This window comes from Littorina saxatilis, linkage group LG7, assembly GCF_037325665.1.
Source record: "Littorina saxatilis isolate snail1 linkage group LG7, US_GU_Lsax_2.0, whole genome shotgun sequence".
Classification (NCBI taxonomy): domain Eukaryota; kingdom Metazoa; phylum Mollusca; class Gastropoda; order Littorinimorpha; family Littorinidae; genus Littorina; species Littorina saxatilis.
In genome coordinates, this window is record NC_090251.1 from 37,337,080 (window position 1) to 37,355,121 (window position 18,042).

Below are 18,042 nucleotides of genomic sequence, written 5' to 3' on the forward strand. Positions count from 1 at the left end.
AGTCCGCCACACAAAAACGGAGGCACAAGTTGAAGGAAACACAACGTAGCCTCAAGCCAGAAGTGGAATAACACACAATAATCCAACAGGTGATAGTCCACACAGAAAAGGAGCCTCTTAGTCCAAAATAATCCGGGAGCGTAGCAGAAACACAGCCGGTCTGACACGCGCGAAAAAAGAAAGAGGACGCGCCACCTACATCCTGTAAGGGGGAAGCACTCGGACAGTGCTTGGGATCCACGGTGGCGCATGGTTATGGGAGATAATTGTACCCACTCAGCGTTTTGTCCAATTTTTTCGGCCTATAATAGATAATGTGCAAGAATAGTACTGTCGAGGTAAGTGTTATATTGACTGTTCTTGTTCAACGCCTCATCCGTCCACAGTACATACCTTTATATCAACTATTTCATCTATTTCAAGGTGTCACTTTCCTCTCTGTATAACAAGTATACATGTACTGTAACAAATAAATGCACGATTAGACAAATTCAATTGCTGACATTTAGGTAAGTTTGTACATTTTGAAGTAATCTTAGTCCACTCAACTCAAATTTTACATTAATGGTACATGTAAAAAGAACAACAAACTTTAAAAAATATTAAATCCCAGAGCAGAAACAGTTCAACAAACGTAAGTTTAGGAGAAGCAAACCTTGGAAAAATGAAAGAAGAGTTAAAAGCAAATTGTATACAAAAACACACTGGTAGCAGCCAAACACTTTATAATAACAGATTTTCAAGATTGGCAAGGGACTTGTATTTTGACAATTAAAAAAAAAGATGAAAAGGTTCCTCCCCTTGAATATCCATCCACAAGTTTTCAAGCAAATTTGTAATGTTTGCTGATATGGGGTGTTGGAATCAGCCCTACTTGTTCAAATTATCATTAATCAAGGGGAACAGAGCACACAAGAAAACAAGGGGGGTGGGGAAATATACATCATCAAACACTGACAGTAGCATGTTGTTCAAAGACAATCTGCAGGTACACCAGTGTGAACCTTGGGCAAGAAATTCATGTTCCTTTTGTTGCTCAGCATTTCCATGGCCACCTAATAGCAAACTGCAGACGGCCACCACAGTCCAAAAAAGGCGGATTCAATATGCACCATCTCTGCTACAAACAAAATGTCCACATGTAGAACTAGTTTCTCCATACATTATAAGAAAACCCATAATGAATTCCTCTCCCCCAAAGTCAAAAAGGTCCATCCAATGAAAACCATCTCAGCTCAACAAACAACAACAAACAAATGGCAACAAAGCATGTCTACCACAGTGATGGCAGAAGATGAGGAGCCAGTGATAAAGGAAACACGTCAAGAATTCATGGCTACCCGATAGCAATTCTCTTCCATATTCAATGGACCAGTACACCATGTCGGCTCACAATAAAACACACAAAAAACACAACAAATGCCACAAAAAGCGTGTCTACCACACTGATAGCAGAAGATGTGGAGCCAGCGTCTCTCCACGTTGTGAAAGAAACCCATCAAGAATTCTTTGCCAGTTCCTCCCTCTCTGCCGCCTCCTCGTCCTCATCTTCGTCGTAAAGGTGTGATTCATCGTCTTCGTTGTCAGAGGGCAGGGGGGTGGAAGAGCGTGACTGGGAGGGAGAAGGGGGTGCTGACGCTGGCTTGGTGTACTTGAAGCTCTTCACCTGTGAGAGAGAGAGAGAGAACAATGCCAGAGATTTGTAAAGGTAGAGTCGTACATGTTGAAAGTGACGACCCAAGGGACTGACCAAAAGTGGTTGTTTTGGAAAGGTTCCCACTCGGCCAGCCAGGCTGTTGAGTTTGAGTATGTGACTAAGCAGAGGATGGTCTAACCCCACACAAAAGCAACTGATGGCTTAAACGAGTCTGAAGTTATACCTGTAAGTATGAGTATGAGTATGAAGACAAAGAATGTAAGACATGCACATAGAAACTTAACACTTTTCTGCAACATAAAATCAAAAACAAAACAACCTAAGTTGGTTAAAAAAAAAATGGTAATAAGAGTTACACTTTATAATAATACACAACAGCAACAACAACAACAACAACAAAATGGTCATTTGGGTTCCTGCCATCTTAGAAGAAGCTTCACACACAGATACACTACATCGTGTACACTACATTGGGGTGTGCACGTTCAAGATCCCACGATTGACAAAAGGGTCTTTCCTGGCAAAATTGTATAGGCATAGATAAAAATTGTCCACCAAATACCCGTGTGACTTGGAATAACAGGCCGTAAAAAGTAAATATTCGCCGTAATGGCTTGAGATTTACTGGCCGATGTGAATGCGTGATGTATTGTGTAAAAAATTCCATCTCACACGGCAGAAATTAATATGTAAATCGCCGTGAGCTCTTGTGAGAAGGGGCGATTAATAAATGTCCATTATTATTATTATTATTAGATAAGTGACCATCGATCAATTATTATTTGTCTGTGGTTTTTCTTGTTTGTCCACTTTAAAAACTGATAGGTTGAAAATACAGGTGAATGTTTGCTTTTGTCTATATCTACTCAATTAGATGTTCCATAAAATTAACCTTACTCGGTTTTTTTAATAATATTTAAAGACAAAAAAGAGCAAGAGAGTTTACTTACAGACACATTGTCGTCATTCATATCATCCTCCGGATGAGTAAGATTCATTGCAAGGTTGCGAGCCTTCCGGTAGTACTGTGAAATACGAACAAAACACATCTTCAACCAGTGAACACACACATCACTAGACACTAAAATAACACCAAAAAGATGTCATATAAGAACAAGAGGCGAAGCCTTCAAGGCTCACGTAAGAAATCGACAAACAGTAACATAACCTCAATCACTCTGTCATACATGCACACACACAGTAATCATAGGTGACACGGTGCAAGAGTGCGAGACACTAGATCTAGATCTGTCTGTCTGTACGGCCTACTTACTGGGACACGACTGCCAGATGGACAGATCGACACTGCGCTTTCGACAGCGCTTCCTCGCGCAGACACTGGAAACACGCTGTGCAGATTAACCAGTGTAGGAAATCTCCTTTGGTATCTTCCTTATCTATTTTTCTGGAGCTACGAAACCAAACAATGTGAAATCATCTTCTCCGATCGGCGCCTGAACTGCAGCTCGGTGATAACTGTATCTATACCACAATCCTTCACGCGATCTGACCTAACCTTGACCCCTGACCTGGTCTACATACCACACACGACACAAACCAGTCACCTGCTTTTACCCCCTTAAAACCCCCCACCACCCGTTTTCTTTGGATACACACTTTAACTACATACGTGCCGACGAAATGTTGATCATTGCTTCAATACTTTGAAGCTGTTGCTTGAATAATAACCAGGTAAAATTAGTATTTCGGTGTTCAGTCAAATGTTAAAGTTTCTACCACAGACATACATACATACATACATACATACATACGCACGCACGCACAGACAGACAAAAGTTAGCATCGCATAGGCTACACTTACGTGAGCCAAAAACCTGGAATGCTAGAGAGTAGGATAACACTATTTTTTATTGCATTGATGAGAAATGTTTCCAATGACTTGTCTTATCAAACACACACTCATCACTCGACTCTAAAAGGACACCAAAAATAGGTCATATAAGAAACGTGGAATGTTAGAGAATGAGAAAACACACCAAAAAAATGTCACAGATGAGAAATGTTTCCAATGACTGGTTTTATCAAACACACACGTCACTACACTCTAAAATAACACCAAAACTAGATCATATAAGAAATACCTGGAATGTTATGGAGTAAGATAACACTATTTCTTATGGCGTAGATTAGAAATGTTTCCAATGACTTGTCTTATCAAACACACACTCATCACTCGACTCTAAAAGGACACCAAAAATAGGTCATATAAGAAACGTGGAATGTTAGAGAATGAGAAAACACACACAAAAAATGTCACAGATGAGAAATGTTTCCAATGACTGGTTTTATCAAACACACACGTCACTACACTCTAAAATAACACCAAAACTAGATCATATAAGGAATACCTGGAATGCTATGGAGTAAGATAACACTATTTCTTATGGCGTAGATTAGAAATGTTTCCAATGACTGGTCTTATCATTCTCCTTATGTTTCACCACATTTCAATCAATCAATCAATATGAGGCTTATATCGCGCGTATTCCGTGGGTACAGTTCTAAGCACAGGGATTTTTTTTATTTATTTTTTTTAAAAAAAAATTTTTTATGCAATTTATAACTCCCAGCCCTGAGCAATGCACCAAACTCTCCAAACAGTACTACAGTGGTACCCCCCTTTTACAAACGCCAAAAAGGTCTAAAAAGAGAGAAGGTCTTAAAAATAGAGGTAAAATGAAGATAACCTTACACTGTTACAGAACAGAAAAAAAAAGGAAAAAAAAGACTGAAAACAGTGTGTGTGTGCGTGTATGTGTGTTTGTGCGTGTGTCAGTGTGGGTGCGTGCGTGCATCATTGAGTGTTTGTGTGTGTGTGTGTCAGTGCATATCTTAAGGGGTTCCACTGTAGCAAAACACACCTAAAACCGACACAAGAGATGCACAACTCACAATGCCCAGGTTTTTCCAGTCCAGCAGTTCGCTCAGACGCTCCGTTCTGTTCCTCTGGATGATGCGTTGTCGTCGCGACAGACACGTGAAGTCAAACATGTACTGCAAAGAGAACAATAGGTAAAGAGCGCCTTTCACAACATGCACACCTGAACAGAGGACACCAGATTCCCTCCCAATAATCAAGTGAAATAACAATGTCGATCCAATCTACTGCTGTACCATTACTGCTAGCAAATTATCCCCCCCTCCCCCCCCCCCCCCCCCAAAAAAAAAAGAAAAGACATTATGCATCCTTTCTACCTCTCTCTTTGACACACAAATATAAAACCTCTCCTTCCCTCTTTCAATAACACACTCACACACACACATAAAATAAAATAAATCTCTTTGTCACACACACAATCTCTGTCTGTCTCTGTCTGTCTCTGTCTGTATCTCTCTGTCTCTCTGTCTCTCTCTGTCTGTCTGTCTGTGTCTGTCTGTCTCCGTCTGTCTGTGTGTCTGTCTGTGTGTCTGTCTGTCTGTCTGTGTGTGTCTGTCTGTGTGTCTGTCTGTGTGTGTGTGTGTGTGTCTCTCTCTCTCTCTCTCCCTCTCCCTCTCTCTCTCTCTCTCTCTCTCTCTCTCTCTCTCTCTCTCTCTCTCTCTCTCTCTCTCCCTCTCCCTCTCTCTCTCTCTCTCTCTCTCAATCAGCCACCTGTGCCAGCTCCTTGATGGAGTCCTCGGACCCCTTGTGGTGCCTGTCCACAATGTAGATGCCGTAGGACTTAGGGTCTTGGATGTGGTCTTTCATGAAGCAGCCGAAGCCCGACAGGTTGGTAGTTATGCTGGGAATGCCCATCACTGTACACTCCGCTGAACAGTTAAGATCGGAATGTGAAGTGAAAGCAAAACCATCAAAAATATGCAAAAAGTCTGCAAGTGGTTGTAAGTACATATGCTGAAACATGCACACTGCTTGCATAATCAATGTGTACCTTGACATAGATGCAAGTCTGCATACAGACATATGTTCACAAATCTGCACTGCAACATCCTTCCTCTCTCTCTCTTATATTTCTCTCAAACGCCTATCTTTCAAACAAACCCACTTTACATGCTGACCTTGCTAGATACAGCACAAAGCTTGCACACGCAGAAACACACACACACACACACACTCTTAGAAAGACGAATACACTGTACAAGTCTGCATACTAAACAAACACACACAGCCTCTACACCAGTGCAGCTGAATCTATCAGGCAATGCTTATCTTACCAGGAGTGTATCCCCAGGGTTCGTAGTACGAAGGGAAGACTCCTAGATGGCAGCCACGTACGAAATCCTCGTAGTCTAGACCGAACAGAGGGTTGGTGGAGTTCAAAAACTCTGGATGGAAGACCACCTGTAAAAATAGGATGCAGCATTCTAACCCCTTGCTTGAAAAGCTCACAAAAGTGGGAGACACAGAAGAAAAAAATTAAAAATGGCAGTTTATTTTTCACAGAGAGAAAGTTACCCAAATGTCCATGTGCGAAACTTGACAAGACTAACTTACTTAACCTTTTACTTGATTGCAAGTTTCAAGTGGATTTATACAAACGTGCATACATAAACTCTTTGACTCCCACACAGAATCATAGTATCCAATGCAGTTCCCTTGAGATTTAGCAGAACTGTCAAATAAAAGAAGGCTTGCTCCCATTTGCTCAAGCAGCGCCATCTCTTCGTACAAAAGAGGAAAGCATTTTTGCAGATGATTGATGCAGCGGTTACAGGAAGTGGGTATAAAATTATTTAGCAGGTGATATCAGGCACTCTGTGAGGCATTGGGTTAAGCCTGTCCTTACCTGGGCGAAGTTGACTACGCGAAGAATACCTCGTGAACTGGTCGCACAAAGCTTTAGCAATGAGTTTTCGGTAAAAAGACTTTGCGAAGTTGACTTTGGGTTCAATCAAGGACCGCCTTGACTCAAGCTTAAAAAATAAAACCAATCCCTTACCTTGACACGGTCATGCCTGTTGTTGAAAAGCTGGCACCGTCGCAGGGCGTTCAAAACTTGGTCATGTTGGTCTTCAACTACATTGTGGGTGCAGATGGGGGGAAGACTGTGGCGCTAAAACCATACACAACGTCACAGTCTAATCAAATGTTATAACAATATTCATAATAGTACTTATATTAATAACAATACTACTATCAATAATAATGATAATAAAATTATTTCTATGGTGCTAATCCGACTAGAGTTTTGAGTGCCTTACAATTCTGAAAAAAAAATAAACAGATAAATAAAAAATTACTTGCATGCAAGGCAAATTTGAATTCAGAGTAAACTATCAATCTAAAAATCCTTAACTTTACAAATCACACACAACACAACACAACACAACACAACACAACACAACACACACTAACACTTCAAAATCTGAGCAATTCTATTGCATTAGTGTAAATAAGTTACCTGCGCTGTGAATATACATCTCTTCAGTTTGACCATGTCCTCTTGTTGCAAAATGTCATCTCCGTTGGGAAGACTACCTCTGATTAGTGGGAAATACAAAAATAACAAGTTGAACACTAATAATACTGGAGTATGCTAGACATCTACCACTGCTACAAATGCACTGACATTTGATAATTTCTGATGCGTTCATTTCTCTATAATTATTGTTTATTAAATATTGGGAAAGGAGCAAAGGTAAGACTCTTCCTCACAGTCACAACATCCCAGCCTCAAAAAGTTTTCAGAAAAAACACAAAAAGAGACTATTAGTGTTATGCAGTCACAACATAATCGCCCAAAGAAGATTTTATTATTATTATTATTATTATGGTGAGCTTATATAGCGCGAACCACAATTAACTGTGCTCTCCGCGCTTTACATATTAATTTCTGCCGTGTGAAATGGAATTTTTTTACAGACAGACAGACAGACAAACATTTGTGTGTTTTTTAGTACCCACTGCAATGGTAGTAGTTGCTTACCAGTCATGGTTGAAGCAGGCCGGTTTCTTTCATATTTAAGTGAGTTTCCCGCCACCTTTTGTAGCAATCTGCTATTTATGTGAGTTGGAGTAAGAATATGTGATTTACTTACCCAACTCACATAGTAAATGCCCTCCCAACCTACCCAGCAATCGTTTTTAATGGTTGAAGGTGGTGTTTCATTGGGAATGAGTATACCGGCGATATGTGCCGCGCATGCGCGGGCGGCCGGTGAGGGGAGGTAACTACCAGGACCTTGTTGTCAAGGTTTTGTTTTGGGAGTTACCTCCCCCTGTCTCCAGGGTTAGTACTTCAATGTCTTACGCATCAAACTGAAGTTAATGCAATAACAAAGTCTGCTAGAAAACTGAACTAGGGGTCCTTAACGTCCTCACATGAAATTTTCCTTTTAGGGACATGAGTTGATGCAAGGCTAAGATCTGCTAGAAAAACATAAACAGAGATTTTTATGCAGAGCTACAACAGCTGTCACTGCCAGAAAAAAAAAGCATCAATCATGAGTACCTGAGGCAGATTTCAAAGATGCGCTTTCCGATCTGGTTCTGTACATGGTTCACTGTTTCCTTGAGCTGTTTGGCAATGGCCTGGCCTCTCAACGACTCCACGTTGAAGTTGTTGGTCCGTGCAGGGAAAATCAAGAAAGCCACAACCGTCATGTCACTGCCGGCCGTCTGAAGGGAAAGAAAAAGTTGATGTCATTACCTGTCAAGGCCAAAAAGATGAGAGCTTACATGTTACACTGAGGCATGAGTGGCAGGGTATGAACGGCCATACAAATCGTGAGTGTACGTAAGTGTTGTAGCCCATGAACACGTAAGAAAAAGAAGAAGTAGGCTTGAACATGAAAAAATCCATCCCTATTGTCAGAAGAAAAACTTATGATCAGGTGTTTTTTACAATACTTTACTGCAAAAGGCTTGAGAAACACATTTTATAGTTGTACAATGTACATACTTTCTCAATATAGATATCATGAATACGAGCCATCACTGGTAGTATAACCTATGGGTATTAAAGGTGTAACCAGTCAAACAATACAACTGTCATCTCCTTCACCTGTATCAAGTACCTACACATATCATCCAAACCCCAACTCACACAAGGTTTACCTTCATGTAATGGTTGAGTCGAGCTAAAGATTCAATGAACATGTCAGCTCCCTTGTTGGAGAACTCGTAGCGTCCAGCCGTGAAGAAGTACAGCGTCTTGTCAAGGTCAAAGTCGTAGTGACTGTAACGCAAATTGATAATGATGACAAATCTATATGTCACACGCTTTCCTTCTTTGTCATTACTAAAGCAAACGTGTGCCAGATTGTATGTTACACGCTTTGGAGCATGTGCAAGAACGGATTCTAACTCAAAATCATTCCCTCCAAAAGCCCCAAAATGCACACACGACTTTTATTTCTCCTGCTGTTATCGTTTCTTCTCTTTACAAATTCTTGAACGCTGAGAACACTGAGAACGGCATCCAAGACAACAGTACTGTTTCCATTCGCGAATTTAGCTGCCCTTGGAAAGTGGCTCGCTCAGGAGGCCTGTTAGTCTGAAACTAGAAGGACAGAGTTCTGAACATAGATGACAAAGACCCCGAAAAGAACAAACATTTCGCGGATGCAGACACAGAAAGATGTCATGAAGAATGCGATGCTTCAAAAGATACAGACTGTGACGATGACTGTGACGTCATTCACATATACCGAGACGTCATTCATAGTTGTTGTTCACTTCCGTCAAAAAGTAGATCTCTCCACAATGGCTGCTCCTGTGTTTAGGTTTGTCAAGCTTGAGTACGCAAAACGTGTTTGTTCTCTCCTCTGTTGAAGCTGTGAGACATAAATGCTATTCCGACTTGGTCGTGTGACAGAGTTTTCTTCCACACTCGATTAGCTGATGTCTAACTCAGCCTGACGGCTTCGTTAGACAATCAACGTAATCTTGTGTGGAAGAAAACGTCTGTCACACGACCAAGTCGGAATAGCAGGTAATATCCCATGTATCACTCTTAACACAAGGGTATTGATACCATGAAGTTTTTATTTGTTAAAAGATAGGTAAAATCAGCTGTAATAAACTGTTGAACATTCAGGAACTAATCGCTTGATTTCATAACAATTCTAGTCAAACTGGGATTCAATGACAACACACTCTTTGTCTTCCCAATTCAAGAAAAACACACACACACACACACACACACACACCCTGTGTCCAGGCCAGCTCAAATGTTCTATCTCAGTGATGTCAAACTGCCACATGCAAGCACACAAACTCTTTTCCCTCTGAAACAGTCCCACTTATAAATCAAATGGTTTGAAACACAAAAGAAAGAAAAAAATGCTGTCACATGCACAGTATACAACAACAAAAACATCAGATGCTTACCCATAGAAGTGTCCCCTGACAAAGTCGTTGAGTTTATCCTTGTTGATGGCATGGAGGTTCTGGAATTCATGGAGGGCACTGAACTTGACTACATTCAGACCATTTGGAGTGATCACGTCTGAAACAGAGACCCATTTTTAAACTCATTTGTTGTCAAGTAGTCAACCACCTTGTCGGGGATTGCGTGCGCGCACGCACGCACGCATGCACACACACGCACACAACCAGAAAGACTCAAAACTGCAAACGGCTTTTTCAGCAGTCCACATTTTCAATAAAAGCTCCAACCGACCTTTTGTCATCTGAGCTTGGGAACAACACTGTGTTTAAAGACCAACATTTTGGACTTGCTCAAAAACATGGTGACAGAGGTCCAAGTCTGGCAACCAAGACAACCCACAACTACCACCAGCCACTCACCTGGCTTGCGTTTCAGCAGATGCTCCGCCTCTGTGCCAGTGATTTCTGACACAGTGGTGAACACATGCGCGCAGTGTACAGCCGCTCTCTCCATGCAATAGCGGTGATAAATCTGTCGGTCACCGGCTTCTTTGTCCAGGTTGAACTGCAAGATATAAAACGGTCATCCGTGTGTAAAAGAATCACTGCCTCATTTCATATCATCACACAAAGCAGTGACTAACTGTGCCATAACCAATGTCTGGACTTTGTAACTAATGAGATAATAAATCCTCAGAAATCCTTGGTGTGCTGAATACAGAAAGAGAACAACAATAAGAACAAGGGTAACACCATATTGCCTTTACTATCACATAACTGTGCCTAATAAACTCTAGCTGATAATATGAACAAATGCATTACGGATAAATAATCCCAAACAAATGTTCCCAGAAAAAGAATGTCAGCCTGCAACAATCTACAACAGAACTTTTTTAATGTTGTTATATTTTTGGAGGTCCTAAAAGGGGGGTTCCACTGTAGAGAAATAAATGTGCGTGGAAAGCCATACAGTGTCCAGGTTGTTGTAGAAGTCAGCACTGCCAGCACACAGGTAGCGCCCCAGCAAGGTGGCGTGCGTGGTAAACATCGTGGTCACGTTCATCTGCCGCAGCCGTGTCATGATCAGACCCGCCCCCGCCAGCCACTCGTGAAAATGGTTGATGACGATAGGATCCCCTTGCAGATTCTTCAGGAACTGGAATGAGTTTGTGAAGATTATAATGAAAGACATGAATATTATAAAGCGCAGAAATCCAGAGAGATCTGCTTGAAGCGCTATACAATCAGGGTTAAAACATAAGTAGTAACAACAATATAAACAGAGCATTCACACACATACACGCACAATGAAACATACACACACAGACACCCTCAAGACAATCAACAACACATTGAACCATAATGCATCGTGAGACACAAACACACATACATATGTCAAAGTTTATGTTCAATGGAAAAAATGCAGTCCCAAATAACCAAGAATAGTTGAAGTAAAACAATATTAATCAGCAAAAAGAAACGAAAGATACATTTCATGAAAAGTCAGTAGTTACAAGAGAGTTATCCCTGGCAGTCAAAGGAATGTTTAAGTTTTTAACCATTAAAAATGCTTTACTAAACCAACCATGACATCCCTTCCCTGCCCCCGCACCCTGTTATTAGCTGTTATCAGTCTAATCATGTGTCAATTGCTCTAACCGTTCACATCATTAATATGCATAAGCTCCCTCTGCATTAATTCATAAGCTTAAGTTAATGATACAAAAGTCATCAGTTGACATTCACAGAAAAAATACATTCCTGGAGGTGGGTTTTTTCAAATGCAAGAATTCGTTCTGATTCTCCCCGTTACATTTAACTGATGCGATAGATCCCATAGCTGAAGACAAAAATGTATCAACCTGAACTACAACGACAGCCATTCTCACCTCTGCCATGAACCAACAGACAAGTGCGCCGAAGATGACCGCATCGTTGGACTCTCTGTCATGCCAGGGAATACCAATTCCGGCCGATTCCCAGAGTTCGTGTTTAAACTCGTCCAGTTTCCATGCTGCTGAACCGATGTCAAACAAAACCACCTTGGGATACCCATCAATCAGCCAGCGGCCGAAAAACACCTGCACAAAACAAGCACAAAGTTATCTATGAGTGCCTAGAATTTTACCTGACGGTGCATCAGAAACAAAATCACACCAAAAAAGAAAGCAAACTGAAATAGACAGTTTTTGAAAATAACTCTGTCGGGTTTGTATGGGTTGTGAAAGAGTGAATACCCTTGCTTTTCCTCTGACAAATAACTTCAATTGTGCTCCTGTCCACGTGTTTCAGACACCCCTCGCCAGTGGTAGGCTGCTCCAATGTTTGTCCAATTTAAAAGCAAGGGCATTCACTCTTTCACAACCCATACAAACCCAACAGAGTTACTTTTCGAATTTGTCTACCATTGTAGTTTTCTGCTTAAAATCAGCCTGGCGGCTTCGTTCGACAATCAATCTCATGTGGAAGAAAACGTCTGATTAGCAGGTAAATGGTAATTAGTATGCTTTGCCTTCGTAATACACGTTGCATTCAACATTTTCTTGAACCAGCTCTCACCTTCAGTCCTGCTTGCCTCATGGTTGAGATGGTCTCCCTGTAGGCGTAATGATGAGGTTCCAGAATCTCCACCTCTGTGCGCACGCAGGCCTCGTTGTAAGGGCCCATCAGACAGTACTGTTCCCCCCATTCTTCTACGGTGATGGGAGCCTTTGTCTTGATCACAGTGTAGATTCCTCCCACTGAACACACACAGACAGTTCAATAATTTCTAAGAACTGACACTCATTTTCAAGCATTGAAATAAAGTTCCAGGGCCTAAAGGAAAAGTTAATAGTTTGCTCGTCTGTTTGTTTGTTTGGGCGGATAGAGTACACAGTCCATCAATGTAAACAATCATGGCAACTTGAAAGTTTAATGCAAGTACATTTGTCTGAAGGGCAAACATGTCTGAAAACAAGAAAGTGGGAGTTGGGAACAATGTATGACTTTTTTCCCCCTCTGACAATTTTTCCAAATTTTCTGTTAAAAATATCAACTTTCTTTTTTTCTTCTTCTTCTTCTGCGTTCCCAGCCTTTACTTCTTTTATTTGTTCAATATCCACTTGATGGTTTATAGATTTAAGATTCAACAAGAAAAGCAAATGCTTTATACGACTCTCCTTCGTCATGTCCATTGTAGGTCTTAACAAGTCGCGTAAGGCGAAATAACTACATTTAGTCAAGCTGTCAAACTCACGCAATGAAACGGGAGACATTACAGCTTCGCCAATCCTCGCGACAAGGTATTCGCTCATTTTTCATGTGCAAAACGAAGAGAAATTGACAAGCCAGTAAAGCGAGGTAGCGTCTTTTGCGCAAAGCAGGAAAGCACGCTTTTCTGTATTCTTTTTAATTTTCTGAGCTTGTTTTGTATCCAAACATAACATATCTATATGTTTTTGGAATCAGGAAACAATAGAGAATAAGATGAAATCTTTTGTGGATCGATTACCTAAATTTAAATTTTAATTAGCATTTTGATATTTTTAATGACCAAACTTTTTATTCAATTTTTACGCTTCGAAGCTGAAATGCAATCCAATAGTCCGGGCTTCGTCGAAGATTGCTTGGCTAAAGTGTCAATCAATTTGATCTAAAAATGAGGGTGTGACAGTGCGGCCTCAACTTTTACAAAAAGCTGGATATGACGTCATCATAGAGATTTATGGAGAAAATGAAAAAAACCTCTGGGGATATCATACTCAGGAACCCTCACGAAAAGTTTCATGAAGATCGATCCAGTAGTTTTCTCTGAATCGCTCTACACATACACACAGACACACACCACGACTCTCGTTTAGATTTCCCATCTATGTTAAAACATTCAGTCAAAACTTGACTAAATGTAAAAAGAGGATTCCCCCCCATAAAAAAATTCAAAAGTTGTTCGAACTTCATAAAATAATGTTCAACTCCAAGAGAAAATTCCTGTCTAACTGATTGACACAAACTTGATCCTCATCGGCTCATGTGACCTGTATCGACCCATTCAACCATGAGAATATTTCACATATTCAAACCAACCTCCTTCCCACCACCATCACTTATACTGACATTCTCATCAACAAATTATTTTTGAAAAAAGAGATTTTTTTTTTAACAAGAATCATAATAATTACTCATTTTCTTTGAGTTTTGGCTAGCCCAGACAAAATATGTACATGCTCAGACACTTGAGTGACCTCATTTCTGACACTATGACATCATAACATGATGTCATAACCAAGAGTCTAGACAAGACTGTGATCAAATCAAACAAATGACATTATGAAATCAAGACTTCATTATATCCTTGATAGCTCAGTGGACATTCTCAGGGGTGAAAATCTTTTCCAGCAAACATTTTCATGCTGGGACTCTATAAAGTTTGATGAAAACAAGCCAAATTTTGGTCATGACAGCTGCATGATTACCAACACCTACACTTGTATAAAATTTGGAGGCTTTTGCTCTGACAATAACTGAGAAAACCTCAATGTAAAGCCTTTAAAATCATGACCCTGCTGTGACCCCAAAATGTGACAGGGGTCAACCAAACTAGGGTCATGTCAGTAGATTATCAAACCCTTGAACTGAAATGTTCAAAGTTTCAAAATGTGTGTGTGTGTGTGTGTGTGTGTGTGTGTGTGTGTGTGAGTGAGTGTGCGTGTGTACGCATAGTCTCCATCACTTTGTCACTATTTCTTTCTCTTTGCATATTATTTTGTGTCTAAAGTGCCTTCTCTCTCTTTTACTCTCTCTCTGAGCCTATGTTGCCTTTCTGAAAGGGGTGTGTGTTTGTGTGTGTGTGTGTGTGGGAGGGATGTATGTATCATGTACATGTTTGTGTGCGTGCGTCTGCGTGTGTGCACGTCGGTGTGTATCATGTGTGAGTGTGGGGGTGTGTGTGTGTGTGAGAGAAAGAGAGAGAGAGAAAGAGAGAGAGAGAGAGAAAGAGAGAGAGAGAGAGAGAAAGAGAGAGAGAGAAAGAGAGAGTTAGGCGATTTGTCCTTCGCTGGGGGTATGCAGTGCCTTGGCATTGCACATCTACTTAATTAATTAATTGTTAAGCTTCGAAGCTGAAATGCAATCCCATAGTCCGGGCTTTGTCGAAGATTGCTTGGCTAAAGTGTCAATCAATTTGATCAAAAGATGAGGGTGTGACAGAGCGGCCTTAACTTTCACAAAAAACGGATATGACGTCATCAAAGACATTTATAAAAAAAAAAAAAGACAAATATGTCTGGAGATATCATACTAAGGAACTCTCATATAGAGTTTCATGAAGATCGGTCCAGTAGTGTTCTCTGAATGAGTGAATCGCTCTACACATCACACACATAGTGACATACACCACGACCCTCATTTCGATTCCCCAACTACATGTATGTTAAAACATTTAGACAACACTTGACTAAATTTTTATGTAAAAAGAAGGAAAAGCTTGAAGTTGCTTCAAGAGCCACATATTCTTGTGGAACCAGCAAGCTGCAAGTCTAACATCATACAAACATTTGTGGGTTGCCTTCTAAACATAAACTTGTTTTCCCAATTAAACCTTTGTTTTAAACTGCTGACTTGTCTTTCTCTCTTGAGTACATGTAACACTATATATATATCCCATTCCCTGTCTACATGGTATGTGAACAAAAATCTGTGCAGCACATGTTATCACACATGTGTAGGTTGCCTGCAGTTAGCACTGTGACCTAAAATGAGGTCTCTGGGCTTTACTGCTTGAACAAACAAGGGAAGTAGCTGTCTGCTTGTGGGTCATAGTCATACCCAGATTATCTACTGGAGTTGGTTTCAGTCTCACCTAATTTTCTTCCTTTTACTTTAAGTACAAATTTGCAGACAAAAATTGTGATCATTATCATAACTCAAATATGAAATTCATAACATGAAATTCAGTAAACTGTTATTTTTCCCGAAAGAATGTGTGATTTATTCGACGTAAAGAAGCCCTGTGTAACTTCACACGTCAGTCACAAATCAGACCACATTCAGACATTCTTGCACACTGGCGATCACAGACAGAAAAATTACCAGAAAGCAAGATAAACACATGAACTATATCACAAACAAAATTCTTGCGAATGTTTTCATCCATATTATTTGTACCCCACAGTTTTGTGGCCGCATTTAACATCAGAACTGAATGGTCAGCAACAAACAGTGCAACAATCAACTTTCATGAAGGTTACACGACAGACAAGCTATGTTTTATGAAAATGTCCGCATACTTGCCTTTGTTTGCAACTTCCCAAGCAATTTCGAAAAGCCATTTGTTTCCTGCTGCTGCCGAAGCCCCTCTGTCTAGATAATAGTCTTCTAAATCAGGTTCACAGTTTTTTAACGTTCGGAAAAAGCTGCCTCTCCTCCGCAGCGCCATGTCTGCTGTGTCGATGTGATCGGGTCAGGGTGAAGGACGTTGTCGGTCGGCGGCGGGGTTTCCTGACCTTGAGAAGCATGGTGATGACGCAAAGTCGGTTACGATTGGCCCAAAGAGTTTTGACGTCACACATGGGGAAAAAAAAGGGGGGGGGGGTTGTGGAGCTCCGTTCTTGAACTTCTGGCCTCAAAATGACTTAATAAGGGTTTGGTGTTTACATTCAGTCACGGACGTTTTTAACTAAGTGCCAATTGCTCCGACTGTAGTTGGTTACGGAGCCCCCAGGCTCGAGGACCGTAGCCAGTAAATCAACTAGCTGAACGGGGGTTAGAGATTTGGGTAATGTTGAACTTCGGCGTTGTAAATTCATAGCTCACAATCCAGTGGCATTATTGACTTCTTTTTCATACAAGTCCCTTTAATCAAACCAAAGAACACTCATCGTGAAATTAATTGACTGATTGAGCTCCAATTAACTTGAGCATAATTAATTAATTTGGTCATTTGATCGCCGCGACACCAAAATGACGAGCATAATATGTATTATATCCCTATTGTCCACCTGTACCTAAATATCTGTAAAATCATAGTAAACCCCAAAACACACACACACGCACCAACCAGAGTAGGGAAAGATTATGGTCACACAATACAAAAAAGGTCGAGGATTAAAAAACATAATTTTCTGTTCCGGTGTGAGTTAAGTTCAATTGTTTGATTGCTTGAAGAAAACGCTGCTTTGTGTGTATATTGTGTATGTTATAAATGTTGTGTTCTACTTTAGTAATTCAGAACAGTGTTCTATACTCACAGTGCCTTGAGTGATGAGTGTTTGTGTTCACGGAAGCGTGGTGTGGTCAACGATGAACACAGCTTGATACTCAACAGATTGTTTGGTGAAACATTACACTGATACGCTAAAAGCTTGAGTTTTTCTTTTATTTTTGTTCCATATTTAAACTTTAAAAGCATTTCCAAGCGAAGAGAAAGTGAAATTCGGACAGGGACACAGAAACAGAATGGTGCTCTGCAAAAAATGAAATTGAATAGGCACTCGAACCACCAGAATTGTCTTCATGAATGGACAATAAAAATGAAATCGAAATTTTCAATCCTCAAACTTTTTTCAATCCTCGACCTGTTTCAATCCTTGACCTTTTGTCCCTTGGACGTTTTGCTGTTGACCTTTTGTCACCCTCGACCTTTTGTCGCACTCGACCTGTTGACTCTTGACCAAATGTCCTCGACCTTTTGGATGTCACCCGATACAGGGGCGGATTAGGGGGGTGGTTACAGGGGTTCCGGAACCCCCCCCTCGGCTGTTTAAAAAATAAAAAAATAAAAAGTTTGTTAATGTTGTTGTTGTTTCTGTCTGTAAAGCCGGGGGAAGTGTTATTTGTTTAATCAGTAGCATTTTTGTACAGTTTTAACTGCCAATTCTATGCAACATGTCTTTCTTCTAACCATACTATATGATGTCGGGAGCAGATATCATGGAAGATAAATTGCCATTATTTAATACTAACTTTAAAAGAAATAATGATTGGCTGCTGACACCAGTTGATCATGTTTAAAATCACGGATAAGCCACAAATTTATAAGATAGCTAAAATTCTTCAGCTTTAGGGGGGCTTTGCCCCCCAGACCCCCCAACGGGGCGTTGCCACGGTATCCCACCTC

The 18,042-nt window shown here is 40.6% G+C and overlaps 1 protein-coding gene across 1 annotated transcript; it reads right to left on the bottom strand.

Annotated features, from left to right (window-relative positions):
- Nucleotides 1–361: 361 nt before the first annotated feature.
- Nucleotides 362–16,395, bottom strand: LOC138971365 (glycogen [starch] synthase-like). The gene is made up of 15 exons (XM_070344091.1): nt 16,218–16,395; nt 12,507–12,688; nt 11,837–12,028; nt 10,918–11,103; nt 10,368–10,512; nt 9,948–10,065; nt 8,673–8,793; nt 8,068–8,234; nt 7,018–7,096; nt 6,556–6,669; nt 5,831–5,957; nt 5,268–5,425; nt 4,571–4,672; nt 2,608–2,682; nt 362–1,666 (listed from the first exon to the last, which is right to left on the bottom strand). The coding sequence occupies exons 1-15, from the start codon at nt 16,360–16,362 to the stop codon at nt 1,499–1,501; spliced, it is 2,079 nt and encodes a 692-aa protein (XP_070200192.1). The 5' UTR covers nt 16,363–16,395; the 3' UTR covers nt 362–1,498.
- Nucleotides 16,396–18,042: the final 1,647 nt, after the last annotated feature.

Excerpts from the sequence above, each read along its gene's own strand:
- LOC138971365 (XM_070344091.1), bottom strand. The coding sequence starts at position 16,362 with ATGGCGCTGCGGAGGAGAGGCAGCTTTTTCCGAACGTTAAAAAACTGT. Across the intron at positions 8,794-9,947 it reads GTCAGGGGACACTTCTATGG|TCACTACGACTTTGACCTTG; the intron begins GTAAGCATCTGA and ends TTTGCGTTACAG. Across the intron at positions 2,683-4,570 it reads ACTGGAAAAACCTGGGCATT|TACTACCGGAAGGCTCGCAA; the intron begins GTGAGTTGTGCA and ends CGTATTTCACAG.